This window comes from Ranitomeya imitator, chromosome 2 (assembly GCF_032444005.1).
Source record: "Ranitomeya imitator isolate aRanImi1 chromosome 2, aRanImi1.pri, whole genome shotgun sequence".
Classification (NCBI taxonomy): domain Eukaryota; kingdom Metazoa; phylum Chordata; class Amphibia; order Anura; family Dendrobatidae; genus Ranitomeya; species Ranitomeya imitator.
In genome coordinates this window covers 445949908-445972777 of record NC_091283.1, presented here as the reverse complement: position 1 = coordinate 445972777, position 22870 = coordinate 445949908, and the positions used below count along the sequence as shown (strand labels likewise).

The 22870-nt window shown below is 48.1% G+C and overlaps 2 protein-coding genes across 2 annotated transcripts; one reads left to right on the top strand and one right to left on the bottom strand.

Moving 5' to 3' along the window:
* Positions 1–5691: 5691 nt before the first annotated feature.
* Positions 5692–14317, bottom strand: PLAGL2 (PLAG1 like zinc finger 2). Its single transcript, XM_069750988.1, has 4 exons — positions 14185–14317; positions 7814–7880; positions 7363–7648; positions 5692–6904 (listed from the first exon to the last, which is right to left on the bottom strand). Exons 3-4 carry the CDS (start codon positions 7578–7580, stop codon positions 5821–5823), a joined length of 1302 nt encoding a protein of 433 aa, XP_069607089.1. The 5' UTR covers positions 7581–7648; positions 7814–7880; positions 14185–14317; the 3' UTR covers positions 5692–5820.
* Positions 14126–22125, top strand: POFUT1 (protein O-fucosyltransferase 1). The gene is made up of 7 exons (XM_069750989.1): positions 14126–14612; positions 16884–17005; positions 17146–17328; positions 19121–19233; positions 19402–19594; positions 19836–20078; positions 20309–22125. The coding sequence occupies exons 1-7, from the start codon at positions 14360–14362 to the stop codon at positions 20495–20497; spliced, it is 1296 nt and encodes a 431-aa protein (XP_069607090.1). The 5' UTR covers positions 14126–14359; the 3' UTR covers positions 20498–22125.
* Positions 22126–22870: the final 745 nt, after the last annotated feature.

The following is a 22870-nucleotide window of genomic DNA, read 5'->3' as shown; positions in this document are numbered from 1 at the left end:
GTGCCAAATATTTTTATTGTTAACATTTGCACAATGTTGGAAGGGGGGTTCACTCTGCAGCCCCTATTATATTGTGTGTCCAGTTCAACCTTTTTTGCTGAAAGGTTCTCTTAAGGGGCTTGTCATTTTTGTCAAATTAGCTTGATGCTCCAACATAAATGCACAATTTAGCCAGGGCTGTGGAGTCGGTAAGCCAAATCTCCGACTCCACCAAAATGGGCTCCGACTCCGCAGCCCTGAATTTCGCAATGATCTACTGTCTGGTTTATAGACCCAGGGCTGTAGACATAATTGTGTTACATTTTATACCTCCCTATGCCAGTTTGAAAACCAGGAATGACTTTGTGGAGTCGTAAAATGCGTCCGAATTTGATTTGAATTTATACATCGATATAGTATACGTCAGTCAAAAGCCGGTCTAAGATAAAGGCCTCAATTTATCGACGTTTGCAGGAGATAACTGGAGTAAAACATTATGAAGATGCAAAATCTTTGCACAAATTGAGCAAAAATGTTGAGACTATTGGTGGTTTCACTCCAGTTTTGGGCAAAGATGCCAAATTATTGGTAAGTAGCGGCGTTTCTTACACCACAAACGTTACTCCTGTCCTTGACTGGAATAATATTTCTGGCACAGAGGCGCAACAACACTGATAAGATGTGCTGAATTCATGAAGTGGCATAGTCACACCAGTCTTGTACTGTTTCCATATACCCTGCCAATTTGTTTTTTGACCGCCACCTTTTAAAAGGCATAAATGACTCCAGGCGTCTTGTCCTCTAGTAAATGTTTATTTAGCAAACTTCACTCTTTAAACCAAAAAAATAAAACCTTATTTTTTTTTTCTCCCCTCCCAATCTTACAAAACAAATTGAATGATTTTCTGCTAATCGACCAAAAACTATTTATATCAAAGTGCTACAATGTCAGTGATTGGTCCACAGTGCGAGGACGATGCTACCGGCGCCCGCCCTGTTATATAAAATATACCCCTTGCCCCCCTGGGGTAACGCAGGTCGGTATATTCTACATACAGGAGAACACGGAGGGGCACTTCAAGAAGTCTACAGCTACATAATGCAAAGAAAATACAAGTTTTACAGCTGAAGTTTTTCTTTTCTATGGCGAATATTTGAGGATACTGTTAAAGCGTGATACCATGTAGTGTTGGCGGCACAGTCAGAGCGGTTCTCGGGGTGCAATGCTCCACTAGGCACAAGAGTAACACATGTAGGAGTACAAGATCGCTCCTCTTAGAGGGAAACACAACCGTGGCTTATTATCTGCCACATCCGGTTGTAAGAAAATGGAAGGGAGAGACGCCCTGTCGGGGAAAAAAAGGGGTGCATAGTAAAGCGGCTCAGCTCTAAAAACATTCATTTTGGGTGCAGCACATCTTTGGAGGTGCTGTTAACGATCAATTGTACATGAAGCTACAGAAGGAACTAATATGGATTTGCCACAAATGGATATGTATATATATCTATATATCTATATATATCTATATATATATATATATGCGCCACTAGGGGGAGCTCGCTACATACTGTGTTCTTATTGCAGACAGAATTGGCTCCCCCTAGTGGACCGAAATAGTAATGTAACTTGCAGCAGGATCTGGCTTATAATGGACGATATTGAAGTTTATAGGCCTCCTCCCACTTGAGAGCAGAGCTGTATGTGTCCCAAAGTGCTTTTCATAGTATATAGGTACTGATCCCTAATAGAAATTAAAGGGGAACGCTTGAAAACATGGTGGGACTTATACATTTGTAGGAATGGATAGGCATTATGCCTGAATCACATTAGTTTAACACGGTCATAGGATTTGGGACACCCCACCTTTGCAATGGCCCGGGCAGTGCGTGCAGGCTACAGCTGAGACTATGATCTGATGGGTTGTAGATACAGTCGTGCTGAACAGTCATATATATTCCCCTAAGGAGAGACAGACTATCCCGAGTAATTTGCCATCCGCGTGAAGGTGGACATCTCCTTTAATACTTTTTGTCTGCAACAAAAGCCTTGAGAACAAGATGTTTTTGCACGTGACACCCTTAGGGGTGGTCTGAACCCCCTTTTTTTTAACCTTTTGTCAGTTTGCAGTTACAGACCCGACTCCGGACCTTCAGGGGGGAATGAAGTGTTCTAATATTTATTAAAAATAAAGAGCTCATACGTATATACACATATAGATATATATTCTGGTAAGTTGGAAAAATATAAAAAGTCAAATTTTCTTTAAGGCATTAAGTGCTGATATGAGGAAAGCCCAATGTATATGAAATGGCGTGGGGCTTCGGTGGGAGATGCTGCTCGTGTGAGGATTAAAGGGGTTGTCACCAAAATACGAACGGCGCCATTCATTAGGACAGCAGTCTTGTACCCCAGTCTCAATCAGGGGCGTGCAGGAGTACAAGGTGCCGAATTCATTAACTGGTGTGCGCCTCTTAATGATATAGACGCCTCTGACTCCTGCATCGCCATCGCTGAGAATGGGGTACCAAGTGCCTCTCTTAATGAATCGGGCCATAACGTTTGATGCATTTCTTGGGGGGATTTTCACCCTGCACACTTTGGAAGAGGTGTCCGGAACGGACGTGAAAACGGCAGAAGTTGCTTGAAGGTGTTTAACAACAGTATTATGGCAAAATGTTGACGAACCTAATCATAAACCTCTATATTTGTGGTCTGCAACTCCTGATGTTGGAGAACTACAACTCCCAGCAAGCACTAAAACTGACAATCAGGGCCTGCTAGGAGTTGTATTCTCCAAAAGGCAGCATTAGAAGCGTTCCCATTAGTGATGAGCGATTGTGCTTGGATAAGGTGTTATCATGCATGCTCGGGTGCTATCCGGGGGTCTTATGTGTGCTCGAAAAATATGTTTGAGTCCCCGTGGCTGTTCGACAGCTGCAATAATGCAGGGATTGCATGACAGCCGTGAGACATGCAGGCGCTGGGACTTAAACATATTTTTCGAGTTTGCCTAAGACCCCCAGTTAGCACCCGAGCATGCTCAGATAACACCTTATCCGAGCACGTTTGTGCATCACTAGTTCTCATCTAAGTCCACAGCCTCCATCAGGACCCTGCTGGAGGGTAGGCACAGACTGTGTCATCGCCTGCGGGTTTGCTTTGGTGTTAGAGGACACCCCTTAAATCCAAACCCGAAATGACGTAATAACAAGTGGATAAGCAGAAACTTCTGATATCGGTCTCTCACGTGACTGGGGCCTTCTCTGCAACCATCTGCTTAAAGTGCACTTACCCCTGACACGGAGGGCAGTGGGATTCTGCGGGTCCTGCCTCACACCACATTTATTTTGTGCTTTGTCAAGAGGGCCTATCGGTCAATGTCTGGGAAAAGGCTGAGCCTATGTTAAATCATTGCAACACCAAGCTGTGGCACACAGGCAGTTAACAGTTAAATGTAAGCTCCCATACACAGTAGGAAGCTGTCATTTGAGCAATGCCCGACACTGTCCGCCCTGTGTTCTCTATGAGGGCCACTGCTGGACGTCTCTGACTGCTGCTTATCTCTAGGATCTAAGGTCTGAAATTGGACACACCAGGCCCTCATCTCCTTCTGAGGATCCCACTGATATTGGCCGACATATTCTAATGTGTATAAGGGAAGCTTTAGAGTAGACCACCTAAATATGTGCCACGTCTATCAATCAGCGTCCGCCACTATTGTACAACTGTCTATAAGTTCGCTCCAGTGTTTGGAGGCAGCAGGGCTTGTCAGGGTTAGTATGGGCGATTTGGGGTTCCACCACACCCATACACATTACATAGTCAGTGGGGTTGGCCAGCCATTGATGGTGTATGGTGGTCTCCCAACAGATGATGTCGGGGTACATAAGGATGGGGCATTTGGTGTGGAGATTAGCAGCAGCCAGTGGCACTCATACAGAATGCTGAAGCCCTCGTCTGTAGGGGGAAGATGGTGGTCAGTTATCTAAAGTGAATGGCCGGCATTACAGCAGCCTGTTCCTCTTCTGATTATGCTGCGGTCACCAATATCAGACTGGTAGGAGTCTGACTTTTGGTAGCCCCACTAATCACAGGGCTCCCTGGGCATCAGAACTGGCACAGCTCCGTCCATTCAGTTCGTCACTTCTCTAATACTTCTGAGTCACAGGGTATTGTGCCTGGAAGGAAACCCATTATGGAATAATTGTGTCCTGGGGAAGAAGCGGAAGGGCAAAAGGAACCACTTGCTTCTTTATATAGCCATGAGGTGCAGCAGTGGCTCCTGCCCGCTGGCATCTAAGGGGGTTAGATGGGCGAGGGTGCAGCACTCTCCGACCCTAGACTTATTACTGAGGTTCACACTAACTTGCTGCCGTGATGTAATAGTGCTTTGCAGGATAGCAGGTGGCTAATATTTGAGGAATACAAAATGGCAGCCATTGTGTACGGTAAGATCCATCTATAGATGGGCGGCAGAGGCTGCCGTGGTTGCTGATGAGCTTAGGGTGCTGGCAATGGAGATGGGGCACCAATATGGCTGCCTCCGGTGTTGTCATGTCCTGGATGGACCTAGTGAGCTGGGAGTGCTTGGATACCAGGGATGTGGACAGACCAGGGTGATGTATCGGGTCACATGATGCGCGGCAAAACTCCAAACCTGCTGGTGTCTAAAACTAACGTGATGGTGTATAAAGTGTGCCCCGAGCCCATAATAGCAGGAGAACGGCGGAATGTGTGACTTGTATATCATCCCACGGACAGGTACCTAGCAGCTAACAGAGAACAATAGCGCACACCGTTATTTAAATGTTTCATCCTATGGATCGTAATCAGCGTCTAATAAATAAAGTTAACTGTTTGACATTTTCAAGATGACTGCTTGCTGTCCGTGAATAGAAACTATGTAGGACTGGAGCACTCTGCCCCCCCCCATTTAAATCCTAGGACAATACTGTGTAAATGTCTTGCACCCCACTGCCAAGTAGTCACCGGGCTTACCTGCCCTGAAGGCACTCCAGGAATGATGACAATACCATGCAGACATGGCCAACAGTCTGGTTGCTATGGACGTTGCCTAACAAGCACTCTAAAATGTCCCTAGCAACCAGCCTGCCTCAATAACTTCAGGCAGGGAGGGATGGCAGGACTGAAGCCAGACTTGCTGCTACGACTGGCCGATGTCTAAAGTAACAAACTAAACTGGGAAGAGAATTGCTCTGGGCGCCACTAGAGCACCACCTAAAGGTGCCCACTGGGGGGCAGCAAAGCTCTGCGGAGTAGCTTATTTCACGATTCACACTGTAAACGGCGTAGTGAGGTAATACGAGCGGGCAATGCCACCAAGAGTAGTAAACAAACCCACTGGAAATGACTCCGACTGGTCTCCTCGGCGAGGAATTGTCTTTATACGGGCACAGATCTGAAAGAGGTAGATGAGACTTGGCACTGGTACAGGTTCTTGGTTCAGATGACCATTCCGACTAGGTGGCTGGGTGAAGGGGTGGCGATCGTAACAATCTTACTGGTAAATGCAAGTCTTATGCTTGATGAATGCCGTCCACCATCTTCTTCCATCCTGCCCTCTGACCCGCCACCATCTTCACATTTTATAGGGGTGGGATCGTTCTGGTTTCCACCGAGGCGTGGAATGGCGCAGTCTCTGATCCTGAGGTATGATGCACTGTTGTCAGACAAATGGAAGAAGTTAGCTTAACAAAAAACCTGACAAAAGTAACTGCGAGGCCTTGAAATACGAGAAAAAAATAAAAAGGCGCCAAGATGGCACCAAGTGTTCTCTCCGGGTATCATATGAGGTAAGATAAGAAACGGTCTCACCGGGTTTACTTGAAGGCTTGGTGAAACTGAGGCAACGTTGTAGGGTTAATGTCTGAGGTATAATGAGGCAGATCGCTGCCTGGTGCCAGGAATTGTTGATTTTCTCCCATGGATATCTCAGTGTTGGGCAACGAGAGGTTACAAGGAGGGAGATTGACTGGCAAGAAGCTGAGGAAATGGTTAAAGTCTATGCCCGATGATAGGGGATCGCACAGGGCAGAGAGGTAAGACTCATCCAATGCGGCCTGTGGCGTACATGCCGCCAGCTCGGAGGAAGTGAGGGACAGCCCCCCAGACCCATCAGACATGAAAGAATCCATTTCACTTTTGGGGAGGTATGAGGTAGAGGTGAACTGGAACCTGTTAGATGGGTCTGTGGAGAAGGTGGGCACGCTTTCGGAGGGGTAACTAAGCCCTAAAGGCAATGAGGTTGGCACTAAGGACTGAGGAATGCCAGCATTGGGTAGGGGCTGAAATGGCATAGTGTACATGCCCGTGGAAATCATGTCTCTTGGCTGCATGCACATGATGGACCCCCACTCTTCTTTCACGACTGTTGATTGGCAGCTCATGAGGCTCAAGTCGTCTTGAGGTTCGATTTTGATCCGAGGTGCTTCCTCGCAATGGCTCTTCTTCATGTGCCGAGTTAGATGGTCCTTGCGTCCAAACATCTGGGCGCAGCAGTGACACTGGAAATCCTTGCGGCCGGTGTGCACCACCAGGTGGCGCCGAACATCCTTGCGGGTGTAGAAGCAGCGGTCGCAGTGCTCGCAGGGGTATTTTTTCTCTCGGTTGCCCATGGACGGCCGATGGTTGTGGCTTTTCAGGTGCTCCAGCACTGACTGGCGGTCTCGGAATACCTGAAAACATATGGCACAGCTGAGGTCGCCCCTGGCAATGGCATGTAAGGCAAGATGGCGGCGGTGTCCGTATTTGGTGCTGTAATTCTTGCTGCACTCCGGGCACTGCAGGGCCACACGGTTAGGGTTGTGGGTCTGCAGGTGATTCTTCAGGTGGTCTTTCCGGTGGAACATTTTGCCGCAGTGTGAGCATTGGTGGGATTTCTGCATAGAGTGAGTGGCCATATGCCTGAAGGGAGAGAGAAAGTCACAGTCACACACAACATTCCCATCACTGGCCTGTCTAATATCATTACTAGTCCATTTTAAGCTTTGGTTCTTCAGAATTTGCAATGTCTGCTTTCTGGCAGTGGATGGAAACATTCTCACTCAGACTTGACACCAATCCTGCCCTAACCTAGATTTCAGACTGACACACGTTAACAAACCATCAGGGCAACTGACAGATTTGTGCTGCTTTTCAGCCAGGATACGGAGGTAACAATCATTAGGTCAGAATGAATAAATTCACCAACAGCAAGCAGAGGTCTTAAACAATGTGAAAATAGCTGTGTTGTGGCCTCACATAAGCTTGCCTCCTCCCTGCCACATGGCGCCAGATTCCTTTTTAGATATTACGCTTTCCTGCCTATAGATGGCGCCGCCTTTAGAGGGTACGTAGAGGGCCTGGGGCATCAGTCTCTGTACCTGCAGAGCTTGTATTTGGATGCAAACGTCTTGTCGCAGAGCAGCTGGGGGCACGTAAACCGGCGGGGGAGAGGTGGGCTCTCCTGCTCACTGCTACAAGGGGCATCAAATCTGGTGGCGTCATGCAGGAGCTTGCTCTGGGCAGTGTCTCCCTCCTCCTGGGGTTTCCACTCGGTGCTGTGATCGTTGTTTGCAGCATTAAAGAAAAGCGTCTTCATCGCAGAACAAGTGGTGACTCGGCCGCGTGAGCGGTCATTTCCCCATCGGTGCCAGCGCAATGCCCGTCCTGGTGAATGGAGAACAGTTAGAATGAAGTACTGTGATGATCAATGTATGTTTGTGAAAAAAAAAAAAATCACAAGTAACCTGGGTGATATGCCCTGTGTTGGCGGCCAGATTCTTCTCCCCCAGAAGATAGAAGACGTTTGATGATATTACAGGTGGCTCTTACCTGCAGCTGACGCTCTGGGTTCACCCCTCTGGGAGACAACGCAGGAGACGCCTCACCATCTTCTAACCTGCAAATAAAACACATGGAAATCAGCCTTAAAGGGGTTGTCTAAGATATTTCATTTATTTGTCACTCATCAACATTAACACTAATAAAATACATATATTAAAAATACTGGCCCCGTGTAATGTTCTGTGACATCACTCAGCTGACATTTTGTGTATACGCAACGTCACTGCTGACGTTAGTATACAGTCATGGCCAAAAGTATTGACACCCCTGCAATTCTGTCAGATAATACACAGTTTCTTCCTGAAAATGATTGCAAACACAAATTATTTGGTATTATCTTCATTTAATTTGTCTTAAATGAGAAAACACAAAAAGAATTGTCCTAAAGCCAAATTGGATATAATTCCACACCAAACATAAAAAAGGGGGTGGACAAAAGTATTGGCACTGTTCGAAAAATCATGTGATGCTTCTCTAATTTGTGTAATTACCAGCACCTGTAACTTACCTGTGGCACCTAACAGGTGTTGGCAATAACTAAATCACACTTGCAGCCAGTTGACATGGATTAAAGTTGACTCAACCTCTGTCCTGTGTCCTTGTGCGTACCACATTGAGCATGGAGAAAAGAAAGACCAAAGAACTGTCTGAGGACTTGAGAAACCAAATTGTGAGGAAGCATGAGCAATCTCAAGGCTACAAGTCCATCTCCAAAGACCTGAATGTTCCTGTGTCTACCGTGCGCAGTGTCATCAAGAAGTGTAAAGCCCATGGCACTGTGACTAACCTCCCTAGATGTTAATGGAAAAGTAAAATTGACAAGAGATTTCAATGCAAGATTGTGCGGATGTTGGATAAAGAACCTTGACTAACATCCAAACAAGTTCAAGCTGCCCTGCAGTCCGAGGGTACAACAGTGTCAACCCGTACTATCCGTCGGCATCTGAATGAAAAGGGACTGTATGGTAGGAGACCCAGGAATTATAATAATAATAATAATAATCTTTATTTTTATATAGCGCTAACATATTCCGCAGCGCTTTACAGTTTTGCACACATTATCACCACTGTCCCCGATGGGGCTCACAATCTAGAATCCCTATCAGTATGTCTTTGGAAGACCCCACTTCTTACCCCGAGACATAAAAACGCCAGGCTGGAGTTTGCCAAAACTTACCTGAAAAAGCCTAAAATGTTTTGGAAGAATGTTCTCTGGTCAGATGAGACAAAAGTAGAGCTTTTTGGGCAAAGGCATCAACATAGAGTTTACAGGAGAAAAAAAGAGGCATTCAAAGACAAGAACACGGTCCCTGCAGTCAAACATGGCGGAGGTTCCCTGATGTTTTGGGGTTGCTTTGCTGCCTCTGGCACTGGACTGCTTGACCGTGTGCATGGCGTTATGAAGTCTGAAGACTACCAACAAATTTTGCAGCATAATGTAGGGCCCAGTGTGAGAAAGCTGGGTCTCCCTCAGAGGTCATGGGTCTTCCAGCAGGACAATGACCCAAAACACACTTCAAAAAGCACTAGAAAATGGTTTGAGAGAAAGCACTGGAGACTTCTAAGGTGGCCAGCAATGAGTCCAGACCTGAATCCCATAGAACACCTGTGGAGAGATCTAAAAATGGCAGTTTGGAGAAGGCACCCTTCAAATATCAGGGACCTGGAGCAGTTTGCCAAAGAAGAACGGTCTAAAATTCCAGCAGAGCATTGTAAGAAACTCATTGATGGTTACCGGAAGCGATTAGTCGCAGTTATTTTGGCTAAAGGTTGTGCAACCAAGTATTAGGCTGAGGGTGCCAATACTTTTGTCTGGCCCATTTTTGGAGTTTTGTGTGAAATGATCAATGTTTTGCTTTTTGCTTCATTCTCTTTTGTGTTTTTTCATTTAAGACAAATTAAATGAAGATAATACCAAATAATTTGTGTTTGCAATCATTTTCAGGAAGAAACTGAGTATTATCTGACAGAAATGCAGGGGTGTCAATACTTTTGGCCACAACTGTGTGTGTGTGTATATATATATATATATATATATATATATATATATATATATATATATATTAGTACAATAGTACATCACTCCTCTCAATCCTTCTATTTCTGGAACCATTCACCAGTACATCACTCCTCTTATCTTAGCCGTTCTATATAGAGCCCCAACTTGCAAATCATCACTCTTCTCACATCCTTATCCTGCAGTATATCACTCCTCTCAGCTACTTTGTATATGATAACATGCTACAGTACATTTCACCTATCAGCCCCTCTATATACAATAACGTTGTGCAGTACATTACTCCTCTCAGCTGGTCTATATACAGGACCATCCTTACATTACATGTGGTAGCATTCTGCAGTACATTGCTGTCCTATGTACACTGGCGCGTATCGCGGTGCATTGCCCCTCATTGGCCCGTTTCGCCGTGCATCGCCCCTCATTGGCCCGTATCGCCGTGCATCGCCCCTCACTGGCCTGTCTCTGACCCCACAGCACTAGTTACCACTGAGCATGTACATAAAGTGCAGCACAGATTCATCTCCACAGCACTGGTCACTACTGAGCATGTACATAAAGTGCAGCACAGATTCATCTCCACAGCACTGGTCACTACTGAGCATGTACATAAAGTGCAGCACAGATTCATCTCCACAGCACTGGTCAATACTGAGCATGTATATAAAGTGCAGCACAGATTCATCTCTACAGCACTGGTCACTGCTGAGCATGTACATAAAGTGCAGCACATATCTCCACAGCACTGGTCACCACTAAGCATGTGCATAAAGTGCAGCACAGATTCATCTCCACTAAAAGCCGAGGTCCTTAGATCAGGAACAGATCAGACATTTATAGGACATTTCATAACTTTCCCAAATTCTTATGGAAACATTTACAGCACATCCTGCATTGTGCTACTGTGCCCAATGTATTTTATTAACAATAGGGGTTGAGAGGATTGATGTATTCCATGATGGGGCTGTGAGGAGCAATGTACTGCAGGATAGCGTTGAAAGATGGTACAGTATACAAGTAGATCAGAGGACTGAGGCAATGCTGTTTGGTACTGTATATAGCGGGGAAGAGAGGTACAATATACTGCAGCATAATACTGTATATAGAGGGGCTGAGAGGAACAATGTACTGCAGGATAATACTGTGTATAGTGGGTGTGAGGCAGTGACCGGTTTATATGCAAGGGTCGCTATGTGTCCCTCAGGATGTGCAAAACAGCATATGGAGGCCGTGGGAGTGCATTGCAGTCACAGGCATAGCTGTGATTGCAATGCAGAATACAAATAAGTGTTGATCTTTGGCAAGCTATTTGTCCAAGGCAGATTTAAGAAAACCTGCTCTGGGTTTTTATTTTTGAAACTGACTACAGGATGGCAGCGGGGCAGTCCGTTTCCTCCCCGGGCTTTCTATGTTCTTTTGTAAAAACCCCTGCAGCACAGAGTTGGGTGTGTCAGTTTTGGTCTTTCAAGCAGGCAGAGCAGAGGGCTCTGCAGAGCTCAACCTGTGTGAGGCGACACAGGCTAAGCGGAGCCAAAAGGCCTGGTACCCTCATCGTACATGGCGGTGCAGTCGCCATGGCAACAGGTCACAGACTATCTTCTTTCCCGATTGCGATCCGGAAGATACCTCGTGCTGTGCACTGTGTGAGTTTGGACAGTAAACACATTTTGCTGTGAATTTTCCTGTGGTCACTGACTGTGTCACACTGCACCAATCCTGCTGCATTACAAAGGGCTGAGAGGAAAAATGTACTGCAGGATAATACTGTATATACAGAGGATGAAAGGAACAATGTACTGAAGGATAATACTGTATATACAGAGGATGAAAGGAGCAATGTACTGAAGGATAATACTGTATGTACAGAGGATGAGAGGAACGATGTACTGAAGGAAAATACTGTATATAGAGGGACAGAGGTACGATGTAATGAAGGATAATACTGTATATACGGAGGAAGAGAGGTTGCTCTCGTTACTAAATAATGTTAATTGTTATTAAACTACACGTCTTTGAATTATTTATGGAATAAACATTGTTTAATGAAATGTTCATCGATGCTCTGTATCTTTCTCCTTAAATCATAATATACCGTACTACGTGGGCTGTGCTATATACTATGTGGCTGGGCAATACGTGACTGGGCAATATACTACGTGGCTGGGCAATATACTATGTGGCTGGCCAATATACTACGTGACTGGGCAATATACCATACTACGTGGGCTGTGCTATATACTATGTGGCTGGGCAATATACTACGTGGACATGCATATTCTAGAATACCCGATGCGTTAGAATCGGGCCACCATCTAGAACTGTATATACAGAGGATGAGAGGAACAATGTATTGAAGGAAAATACTGTATGTAGAGGGACAGAGGTACGATGTACTGAAGGATAATATTGTATATACAGAGGATGAGAGGAACGATGTACTGAAGGATAATACTGTATATACAGAGGATGAGAGGAACGATGTACTGAAGGATAATACTGTATATACAGAGGATGAGAGGAACGATGTACTGAAGGATAATACTGTATATACAGAGGATGAGAGGAACGATGTACTGAAGGATAATACTGTATATACAGAGGATTAGAGGAACGATGTACTGAAGGATAATACTGTATATACAGAGGCTGAGAGGAACGATGTACTGAAGGATAATACTGTATATAGAGAGGCTGAGAGGAACGATGTACTGAAGGATAATACTGTATATAGAGAGGCTGAGAGGAAGGATGTACTGAAGGATAATACTGTATATAGAGAGGCTGAGAGGAAGGATGTACTGAAGGATAATACTGTATATAGAGAGGCTGGGAGGAAGGATGTACTGAAGGATAATAATGTATATAAAGAGGCTGAGAGGAACGCTGTACTGAAGGATAATACTGTATATAGAGAGGCTGAGAGGAAGGATGTACTGAAGGATAATACTGTATATAAAGAGGCTGAGAGGAACGATGTACTGAAGGATAATACTGTATATAGAGAGGCTGAGAGGAAGGATGTACTGAAGGATAATACTGTATATAGAGAGGCTGAGAGGAAGGATGTACTGAAGGATAATACTGTATATAAAGAGGCTGAGAGGAACGATGTACTAAGGATAATACTGTATATAGAGAGGCTGAGAGGAAGGATGTACTGAAGGATAATACTGTATATAGAGAGGCTGAGAGGAACGATGTACTGAAGGATAATACTGTATATAGAGAGGTTGAGAGGAAGGATGTACTGAAGGATAATACTGTATATAGAGGGCCTGAGAGGAACGATGTACTGAAGGATAATACTGTATATACAGAGGCTGAGAGGAAGGATGTACTGAAGGATAATACTGTATATAGAGAGGCTGAGAGGAAGGATGTACTGAAGGATAATACTGTATATAGAGAGGCTGAGAGGAACGATGTACTGAAGGATAATACTGTATATAGAGAGGCTGAGCGGTACGATGTACTGAAGGATAATACTGTATATTAAGAGGATGAGAGGAAGGATGTACTGAAGGATAATACTGTATATACAGAGGATGAGAGGAACGATGTACTGAAGGATTATACTATATATAGACTTCAAAAACACTGCAGTTATCAAATTTGGTCAGGAAAATAAAACAAGTGTGCAGGAGATTACGGAAATCTCATCTGTTTCCTGGTACTGTAAAACGGAAACATCTTATTTGTATAAGAAAACGCTGCAAAAAAATACAAACAAAAACACAGCTGAATGTGAACATAGCCTGAGGGTAAGGGTTTGTATTGGAGCCTCGGATCCTCCCAGACAATGTGCGGAGGGAGGAGGCTCAGGTAAGAATATACAGATGGGAAACGTGTTAAGACCCCGGACCCCCAGCGGCTGTCCACCTGCAGGAATTCACTTTCCGATACTGATCGGAGCGGATACACTCCTCAATATTACAGCTACTTTGGAGGCTTTTACATTTTGATTTGGGCTTCGAAAAACCCCCTTAAAGGGGCGTGTTGATGGATGGCGAGGTGTAGGGCATATATGAGAGGCAGGGGTGCACATGGCAGGGGAATCTGGGGGTACAGGAGTGAGTGTCGGGTACTTCTTGGTTATTAGGGAGACTCCTAATTTTATGATTTCATGGGGTCTCACTATATTATTAGTGTGTGCATCTCTGGGGTCGTGTCTGACAATGCAGTTATTGGGGTTCTCGCCTGTAAGTGGTGGTTTGGGGGCTGGGCACATGTGGGGGGCAGTGAACCCCCGATTTGGTGGTTGCACGTGAGGAGGAGGATGTATTGGTGCAGGGCGTAGTGACAGTGGTTGGAGGGGACAATCTGTGCCCCGGGCACTACCTACCCCGTTAACCTTCCCGCCGGTTCCGTTATCCCCCGAGGCCGCAGGACGGAGCTGGCGCCCGCGGAGGATTCTGGGAGAGACGTGACTCCGCGGCGTGGAAGGGAGCGGGGCTAATCGAGGCCTCCGGGGAGCAAGGCACCGGTCCACCGTGGGCGGGAGAGCTGACACTGCCGTGATGGTACTGCCGGAGGCCGGGCCCGGGGTCTCTGCGTGTCAAGGCCTCCCGTCACCCACCTGCCACCACCAACATGGCGGCTCCTCCCGCCCGGCCTCAACTCTGCCTCCGCTAACATGGCGACGTCCGGGGGGATTGCTTCCGGCTGTCATGGAGCCGCTGAGTTTCCTCCTGCTCCTTGTACTCACAGGACTACACCGGGCAGAGAAGGAATGGGACCCAGCTGGGTATCTGCTGTACTGCCCTTGCATGGGTGAGAATGGGGGAGACCCTGTGCACCGAGCCCTGTGTGCGGGAGGGGGGGAGACCCTGTGCACCGAGCCCTGTGTGCGGGAGGGGGGGAGACCCTGTGCACCGAGCCCTGTGTGCGGGAGGGGGGGAGACCCTGTGCACCGAGCCCTGTGTGCGGGAGGGGGGGAGACCCTGTGCACCGAGCCCTGTGTGCGGGAGGGGGAGACCCTGTGCACCGAGCCCTGTGTGCGGGAGGGGGAGACCCTGTGCACCGAGCCCTGTGTGCGGGAGGGGGGAGACCCTGTGCACCGAGCCCTGTGTGCGGGAGGGGGAGACCCTGTGCACCGAGCCCTGTGTGCGGGAGGGGGAGACCCTGTGCACCGAGCCCTGTGTGGGGGAGACCCTGTGCACCGAGCCCTGTGTGCGGGAGGGGGAGACCCTGTGCACCGAGCCCTGTGTGGGGGAGACCCTGTGCACCGAGCCCTGTGTGGGGGAGACCCTGTGCACCGAGCCCTGTGTGGGGGAGACCCTGTGCACCGAGCCCTGTGTGGGGGAGACCCTGTGCACCGAGCCCTGTGTGGGGGAGACCCTGTGCACCGAGCCCTGTGTGGGGGAGACCCTGTGCACCGAGCCCGGGAGGGGGGAGACCCTGTGCACCGAGCCCTGTATACGGGAAGGGGGAGACCCTGTGCACCGAGCCCTGTATACGGGAAGGGGGAGACCCTGTGCACCGAGCCCTGTATACGGGAAGGGGGAGACCCTGTGCACCGAGCCCTGTATACGGGAAGGGGGAGACCCTGTGCACCGAGCCCTGTATACGGGAAGGGGGAGACCCTGTGCACCGAGCCCTGTATACGGGAGGGGGGAGACCCTGTGCACCGAGCCCTGTATATGGGAAGGGGGAGACCCTGTGCACCGAGCCCTGTATACGGGAAGGGGGAGACCCTGTGCACCGAGCCCTGTATACGGGAGGGGGAAGACACTGTGCACCGAGCCCTGTATACGGGAGGGGGGAGACCCTGTGCACCGAGCCCTGTATACGGGAGGGGGGAGACCCTGTGCACCGAGCCCTGTATACGGGAAGGGGGAGACCCTGTGCACCGAGCCCTGTATACGGGAGGGGGAGACCCTGTGCACCGAGCCCTGTATACGGGAAGGGGGAGACCCTGTGCACCGAGCCCTGTATACGGGAGGGGGGAGACCCTGTGCACCGAGCCCTGTATACGGGAGGGGGGAGACGCTGTGCACCGAGCCCTGTATACGGGAGGGGGAGACGCTGCGCACCGAGCCCTGTATACGGGAGGGGGAGACGCTGCGCACCGAGCCCTGTATACGGGAGGGGGGAGACGCTGTGCACCGAGCCCTGTATACGGGAGGGGGAGACGCTGCGCACCGAGCCCTGTATACGGGAGGGGGAGACGCTGCGCACCGAGCCCTGTATACGGGAGGGGGAGACGCTGCGCACCGAACCCTGTATACAGGAAGGGGGAGACGCTGCGCACCGAGCCCTGTGTGCGGGAGGGGGGAGACTCTGTGTACTGGAAGGGGGGGGGGAGACACTGTACCGAGCCCTGTGTACTGGGGGGGGGGGGGACACTGTGCACCGAGCCCTGTGTACTGGGGGGGAGACACTGTGCACCGAGCCCTGTATACAGGAAGGGGGAGACCCTATGCACCAAGCCCTGTATACAGGAGGGGGGGGGGGGAGACCCTATGCACCAAGCCCTGTATACGGGAGGAGGGAGACCCTGTGCACCGAGCCCCGTATACGGGAGGGAGGGGGGACACTGTGCAGCGAGCCCTGTATACGGGAAGGGGGAGACCCTGTGCACCGAGCCTTATGAGTGGGCGGAGGGGTGAGACCCTGAGCCCCGTATACAGGAAGGGGGCCCTGGGTATGTAGCACTTTACGGGGAGGGGCATCCTGTGCACTTCTTTCTTGGGTGGGGACAGCGCTTGACAAAATCTCATATTTTCTGCTCCCCATGAAGTTATACTGAGCAGTGATGATGTTTACTCCTCCTCGGTCTTTTCTTACCCAAGGGGCATCTCCACCCAGTCCTGCAGTGCTTAGCTGCCAATTCTCTGCCTGCTCCAAATCCCCAGATTTCATAGCTGCTAGATATTCTCCATGTTATGGAGTCTATGGTGTATGCATTGTACAAAGAAGCAGTGGATGGCACAGCAGCACAGTGTTTCAGCAGTCACATATTAGCAGTTGGGGAGTTTTGGGTGTGGAGTGTAGAAGCAATGATATCATTTCACTCATTAGTGGTTGCATTTCTCTGTGCAGGGCGGTTTGGCAATCAGGCGGATCACTTCCTCGGCTCTTTAGCCTTTGCCAAGATGGTGAATCGGACGCTGGCCGTCCCTCCATGGATTGTTTACAACCACCATCGTCCTCCGTACACCAATGTGAGTGACCAGAATCGACGATCCTTCAGCGTCTCTGGCATTTGTTTTGGTGATTATATTGCTGGTGTTGCTGTAATGATCGGGGGTGTAGAGGAGCCCCACTGCCTCCTACTAATTGGTGCCCTTGTGCTTTTCTGCAGGTGCATGTGTCTTTTGAAGAATATTTCCAGCTGGCCCCCCTTAGCCAGTACCACAGAGTGATGAGTATGGAAGACTTCATGGAGACGTTTGCTGGCAAGTACTGGCTGGCGGAGAAGCGCGTAGCTTACTGCTTTACCGCGGCCGCTCAGAGGAGCCCTGATAAGAAGAGCTGCCCCATGAAGGTGAATAGTGGCTGTGGACCTAGTGATGTAAGGGTACCGTCACACTATACGATTTACCAATGATCACGACCAGCGATACGACCTGGCCGTGATCGTTGGTAAGTCGTAGTGTGGTCGCTGGAGAGCTGTCACACAGACAGCTCTCCAGCGACCAACGATGCCGAGGTCCCCGGCTTAGTAACCCGATGTTTACCCTGGTTACCAGCGTAAAAAAACAAACAAACACTACATACTTACATTCCGGTGTCTGTCCCTTGCCGTCTGCTTCCCGCACTCACTGACTGCCGGCCGTAAAGTGAAAGCACAGCACAGTGGTGACGTCACCGCTGTGCTCTGCTTTCACTTTACGGCCGGCAGTCAGTGAGTGCGGGAAGCAGACGGCAAGGTACCTGACGGACACAGGAATGTAAGTATGTACTGTTTTTTTTTTTTTTACATTTACGCTGGTAACCAGGGTAAACATTGGGTTACTAAGCGTGGTCCTGCGCTTAGTAACCCGATGTTTACCCTGGTTACAAGCGAACGCATCGCTAGATCGGTGTCACACACACCCATCTAGCGATGACAGCGGGAGATCCAGCGACGAAAGAATGTTCCAAACGATCTGCTACGACGTACGATTCTCAGCAGGATCCCTGATCGCTGCTGCGTGTCAGACACAGCGATATCGTATGGATATCGCTGGAACGTCACGAATCGTACCGTCGTAGCGACAAAAGTGCCACTGTGTGACGGTACCCTTAGTGTTTTTGTTTAGATGCAATCAATCCTCATTGGTGTTGAGCGCCAATTATTCTGGTCACCTTAAAGGGGTTTTCCTAATGTGTGGTTCGCATCGTATGGAGGCCAAGCATATGCCTCGCTGCTCCATTCCTTCCAGACTGGTCTCTGCAGAGCCCAGTTCTTGCGATCGGTGGAGGTCCCAGCAGTCGAACCCCTAGTTCTTTCAGCAAACTATTCGCTGTCATATGAAAAACCCATTTATAGGGTTATAACTTATCCACTAGATGGCTGATAAATTACTAGGGGTCTTAGGCCGGCCTAGATGGATGCTTTTTCCAACTGTTCGGCCTACAGCCATCTCGGCTTTCACTCCCATATACAGAGAGATTCGCTCGGCCAAGCACTTTTATGCTCTGTGTGTGAAAGAGAGCAGGTTATTTCAGACATGTGTGACCAGCATATCTCCCAACCATCAGTCAGCTGGCGCCTTTATACACATCAACCCATCCACCAAACCCATTTTTATCGGCCCACTTTAGTCTGTGTACAGCTGGAGCCCCCACCAGTTTGGAGAATCGGACTCCCAAGTGCTCCATATGATTAGAGCGACGGTCACACATGCACACTTCTGCTCCCTTACTGATCTATGGGACTGCTGGAAATAGCCGAGCACTACTTGGCGGACTCATGGGCAATCTTAATCTCCACCATCGCTCCAATTTAATGAGGTGCCGCAGAGTCCAATTCTTGGGATTAGTGGTCGTTTTGGCAATCATCAGGTTAATATTTTGCGACTATCTCCTTCATCTTTTTCAACACCATAGCTATATCACTACAGTGCTACCCTTGCAATAAAGCTTCTCCCCGAAGAACGGACCGCCTAATCATTGTGCTGTCGCACGCAGCAGTCATGGACTAGATGTTGCACTAACCTACTTCTTAATGGTGCCCCCTACTTTTTTTTTTAAATGTCCACGCAACGTGTCGAGAACCAGTAATATGTAGACACAGGGTTCTGTTTTGTGTGCATTAGCGACCCCTTTTAATTGGTATCGTATGCTTCTTCCAGGATGGGAATCCATTTGGCCCTTTCTGGGATCATTTCCATGTGGACTTTTCCCGCTCCGAGCTGTTCGACGGCATTAATTTCGGTGCTCATTATAAAGACGTTTGGCAGAGCCGGTGAGTGCGGGGAAATTTGTTACCAGACATCCCCAAATTTTTCAAAACTCACACATTAGGAATCCTTTGACACATTTGCGTCACAAACAAGACATTTTTGCCCATGGCAACTGAGATTTTGAGTATAAATGCTTGACGCACTAAGGCGTGTTGATCTGATTTTGCCAGGTACCCAGCTTCCACGCACCCTGTCCTCGCCCTGCCAGGGGCACCAGCACAGTTTCCGGTGCTGGAAGAACACAGGAGTTTACAGAAGTACATGGTCTGGTCCGAAAAGATAGTTCAAGAGGGAGAGAAGCAAATTGAAGCCCTGCTTGTCCGACCGTACGTGGGGGTGCATTTGCGAATTGGCTCCGACTGGGTGAGCATTTACTCTTAATGGCGGTCAATTCGCCATTCTGGGCACAGTGGAAAAGCTGAGTGGCAAACCTTTTGTTCGTACCTTATGTCTGTGCTGTAATTTTGCAGTTGCCTAGTCTCCTGCCTGATAGAATCACAATAATGGGGGGGAAATGGTGCCATGTGATCATAAATATGATGCCATTTTTTATTAACCATTGGCGGCATTAACCTTTTGTTATTCATATCTGTCTTCCTGACAGGTTAACGCTTGCAAGATGCTGAAGGATGGCACAGCCGGCCCGCATTTCATGGCTTCCCCTCAGTGTGTTGGGTACAATCGTCTGAAGGCAAAGCCGCTCACCATGAACATGTGTCTGCCGGACCTCAAGGAAATCAAGCGGGCGCTGACGTACTGGGTGAAGAAGACCAAAGCGAGATCCGTATATATAGCAACTGACTCCACATCTTACACTGCTGAGCTACAGAAGGCTCTGGGGGAGAAGGTGAGCAGGCTCTAAGCTTTTTATCATCATACCTTACACTCCAGTCACAGCCTAAGCTGCGTTCACAAATTACTGTTGTCTATCACAACATGTTGTTGATTTAGTTAGACAGCATTTAGATGCATATTTTGCAAACTAAGAGCTAGCAGGAAAGCAGCAGAATAGTGAGCGCAGCTCTGGAAGTCACTAAAGATCCTGTATATTAATCTTTTCAGTTTCTTTTCTTGTAGGTTAAAGTTGTGAGCTTACAACCAGAAGTGGCACAAATAGATCTGTATATTCTGGGACAGTCGGACCATTTTATTGGGAACTGTGTGTCGTCATTCACGGCGTTCGTGAAGAGGGAGCGTGATCTTCAGGGGACGCCCTCCTCCTTCTTCGGGATGGATTCAGTGGTCAGGAAGCCAGATGAGCTGTGAGGGAACGTGGCGTTGAGAGGACATTACCCAAGAATGCTAGTCTGTGGTTAGAGAAGACTAGCAAAGGGGCCAGTTCTAATCCTCACCTGGGAAACCCTGTGCTGCCAAATGTCTGTCTTATTTTATGGGGGTTTTCCCAGTTTGGAGGATGTTGGCTTATCTCTAGGATATGCTCTTACTTTATGATCAGTGGGGATGCCAACTAGAGTTCCCTTAACCACAAGTGTCTGGAAGCGCCCCTGATCAGGCAGTGTGTGGGTGGTGCATCGCTAAGGTCCTTTATTCTTAGGTCGTAGAGACTGTGCCCTCACTGATCTTAAATGAAATGGTATATCCTAGCGACGGGGAATACGACTTCAAGGGGCTTTCTACCATAAAGACTAATGATTTGGAAATGACTGCAGAGTTCCCCAAAGAAGGGTCTGCAGATATGTGTGAATATATAGGCCTTATATATTTTTTTTATTCTGCTTAAAGGGACATTTTCCAAGATGCCCTGATAAAGTAAACTAGAAAAGACATTTGTTCCTATCAACCTTGCCACTTCTGATGGCATACTAAGGAAAGTGGTACCTACTATATGCATTTAAAAAGGAGCCTTAACCGCACAGTGACTGTTCAAATCAAGTACCGGCGCTTGGTGCATCAGGGCGGGGCCAAATATGTAGCTGCTCCTTTCTACCTACTTGTTATCCCTCTATATTTACCCCCTCTTCTTTGATTGACAGCACTGGCTTGATAGAGACAGAGATGGAAAACAGTCAGGTGGTAACATGTAGTTACGGTAAATGGTTGGCCACATCCTGATACACAGAGTGCCTGTGCTATAGGTTGAACTCGATGAACTTAACTACTTACAACTATGAAACTATGGTTTGAACTGTCATTCTGTGCTGACTGTCCCTTTAAGTGAACCTTCCCACTTGTTTTCCCTATAATTCCGCCCCACCTCTTTGACCGCTTTGGATTTATACAGCTAGAGAAGGGTGGGAAACAAGTATTTGGGAAAGATGCACTGAACTATTTGGCCACATCAAGGGTGCCTGAACTTGGTTTGAACAGTCCGTGCTGACACTCCCTTTAAAGAGACTGTCCGCACAGAATAATTGTTCAAAGTACCACCAATCGGTGCTTAATGTCAGGGCCAATACTCTGAATACACCTTCCCACCTGCTGGTTGTCCTCAATCTCTGCCCTCCTGTTGCTTGATTTACAGCTCTGGGTTTCTATGGGCAGAGAAGGGTGGAGATAGATGGAAACCAAGCAGGTGGGATTATGCAGTTAAATGACTGGCCCCCCCATGATGCACCGAGTGCCTGTACTTGGTTTGAACAGTCATTCTGTGCTGACAGTCCCTTTAAAAGGCCACACAGTCTGATTGTTTCCATCAACCTGACAGCTGTATCCTCGTCTGAACTTTCCAGTAAACTTAAGTGCAGTCAGCGGACCCTGTAAAATGAGCCGTCTGCCTATCATCGGGACCACAGTGCGCTGAATGTGAACAGAAGCTTCTACCAATAGTGAGCGTAGAGCTGCGTACATAGGGAGCCACTTACTGAGTCACTGGCACATAAATAACGTGTTCCCATTATTTTTTACTTATTTCTGTAATAAAAAATAAAATCTGACTAGTTCGTCTTCCTGCAAAAATGATGGGATAAAGCAGCTGCTGGATTTCTGCTTGCTCTCAGGAACAGGAAACCTGCTTCTGTTGCAATGATACTGGTAAGTCCACATTGGGCTGACATCTTTATCTTTCCATCTTACGCCCCCCACATACACATTATATAGCTGTGAGCTGAACATTCTCTCCGCCGTTATTGAAGAATACAGTATATGGTTGAAGCTGCGTAAGTCTTTGAGCGTGCTTAGGTGAAAGCGATTACCCAGCGCCTCTTCTGCATCAGAAGGTGATTTGCATTGGCAGGCATTTTCTTTTTAAAGGCACTCTGTGAGCAATGAATGACTGATCAAACCATGTACAGGCGCTGGCTGCACCTTTGTCATAGCCATGCGTTTGAGTTCACTTTCCCACCTGCTTGTTTTCTCAGTCTCTACCCCCTCTCTTTGATTGACAATTCTGGCTTTATAGAGCCAGGGAAGGGTGGATAAAGATGGGAAGGTGAATTTAAATGATTGACACAGAGTGCCGTGCTTGGTTTGATCAGTCATTGGTGCCCCTTTAAATAGAATAAGATGTGTGCATGAGGCATAGCGAACGGCCGTCTATGGGATGCCTGTAGCTCCTCTTGCCTTCCAGTGGGGCAGTGAGAGGTGCTGAAATACCCCTTTAAATTGTGTGCACTGGCACAATCTAAAGAAGCGGGCAGGAGCTTTGTGGCTCCAGAGGGAGATGGGCCTAAGTACAGTGCC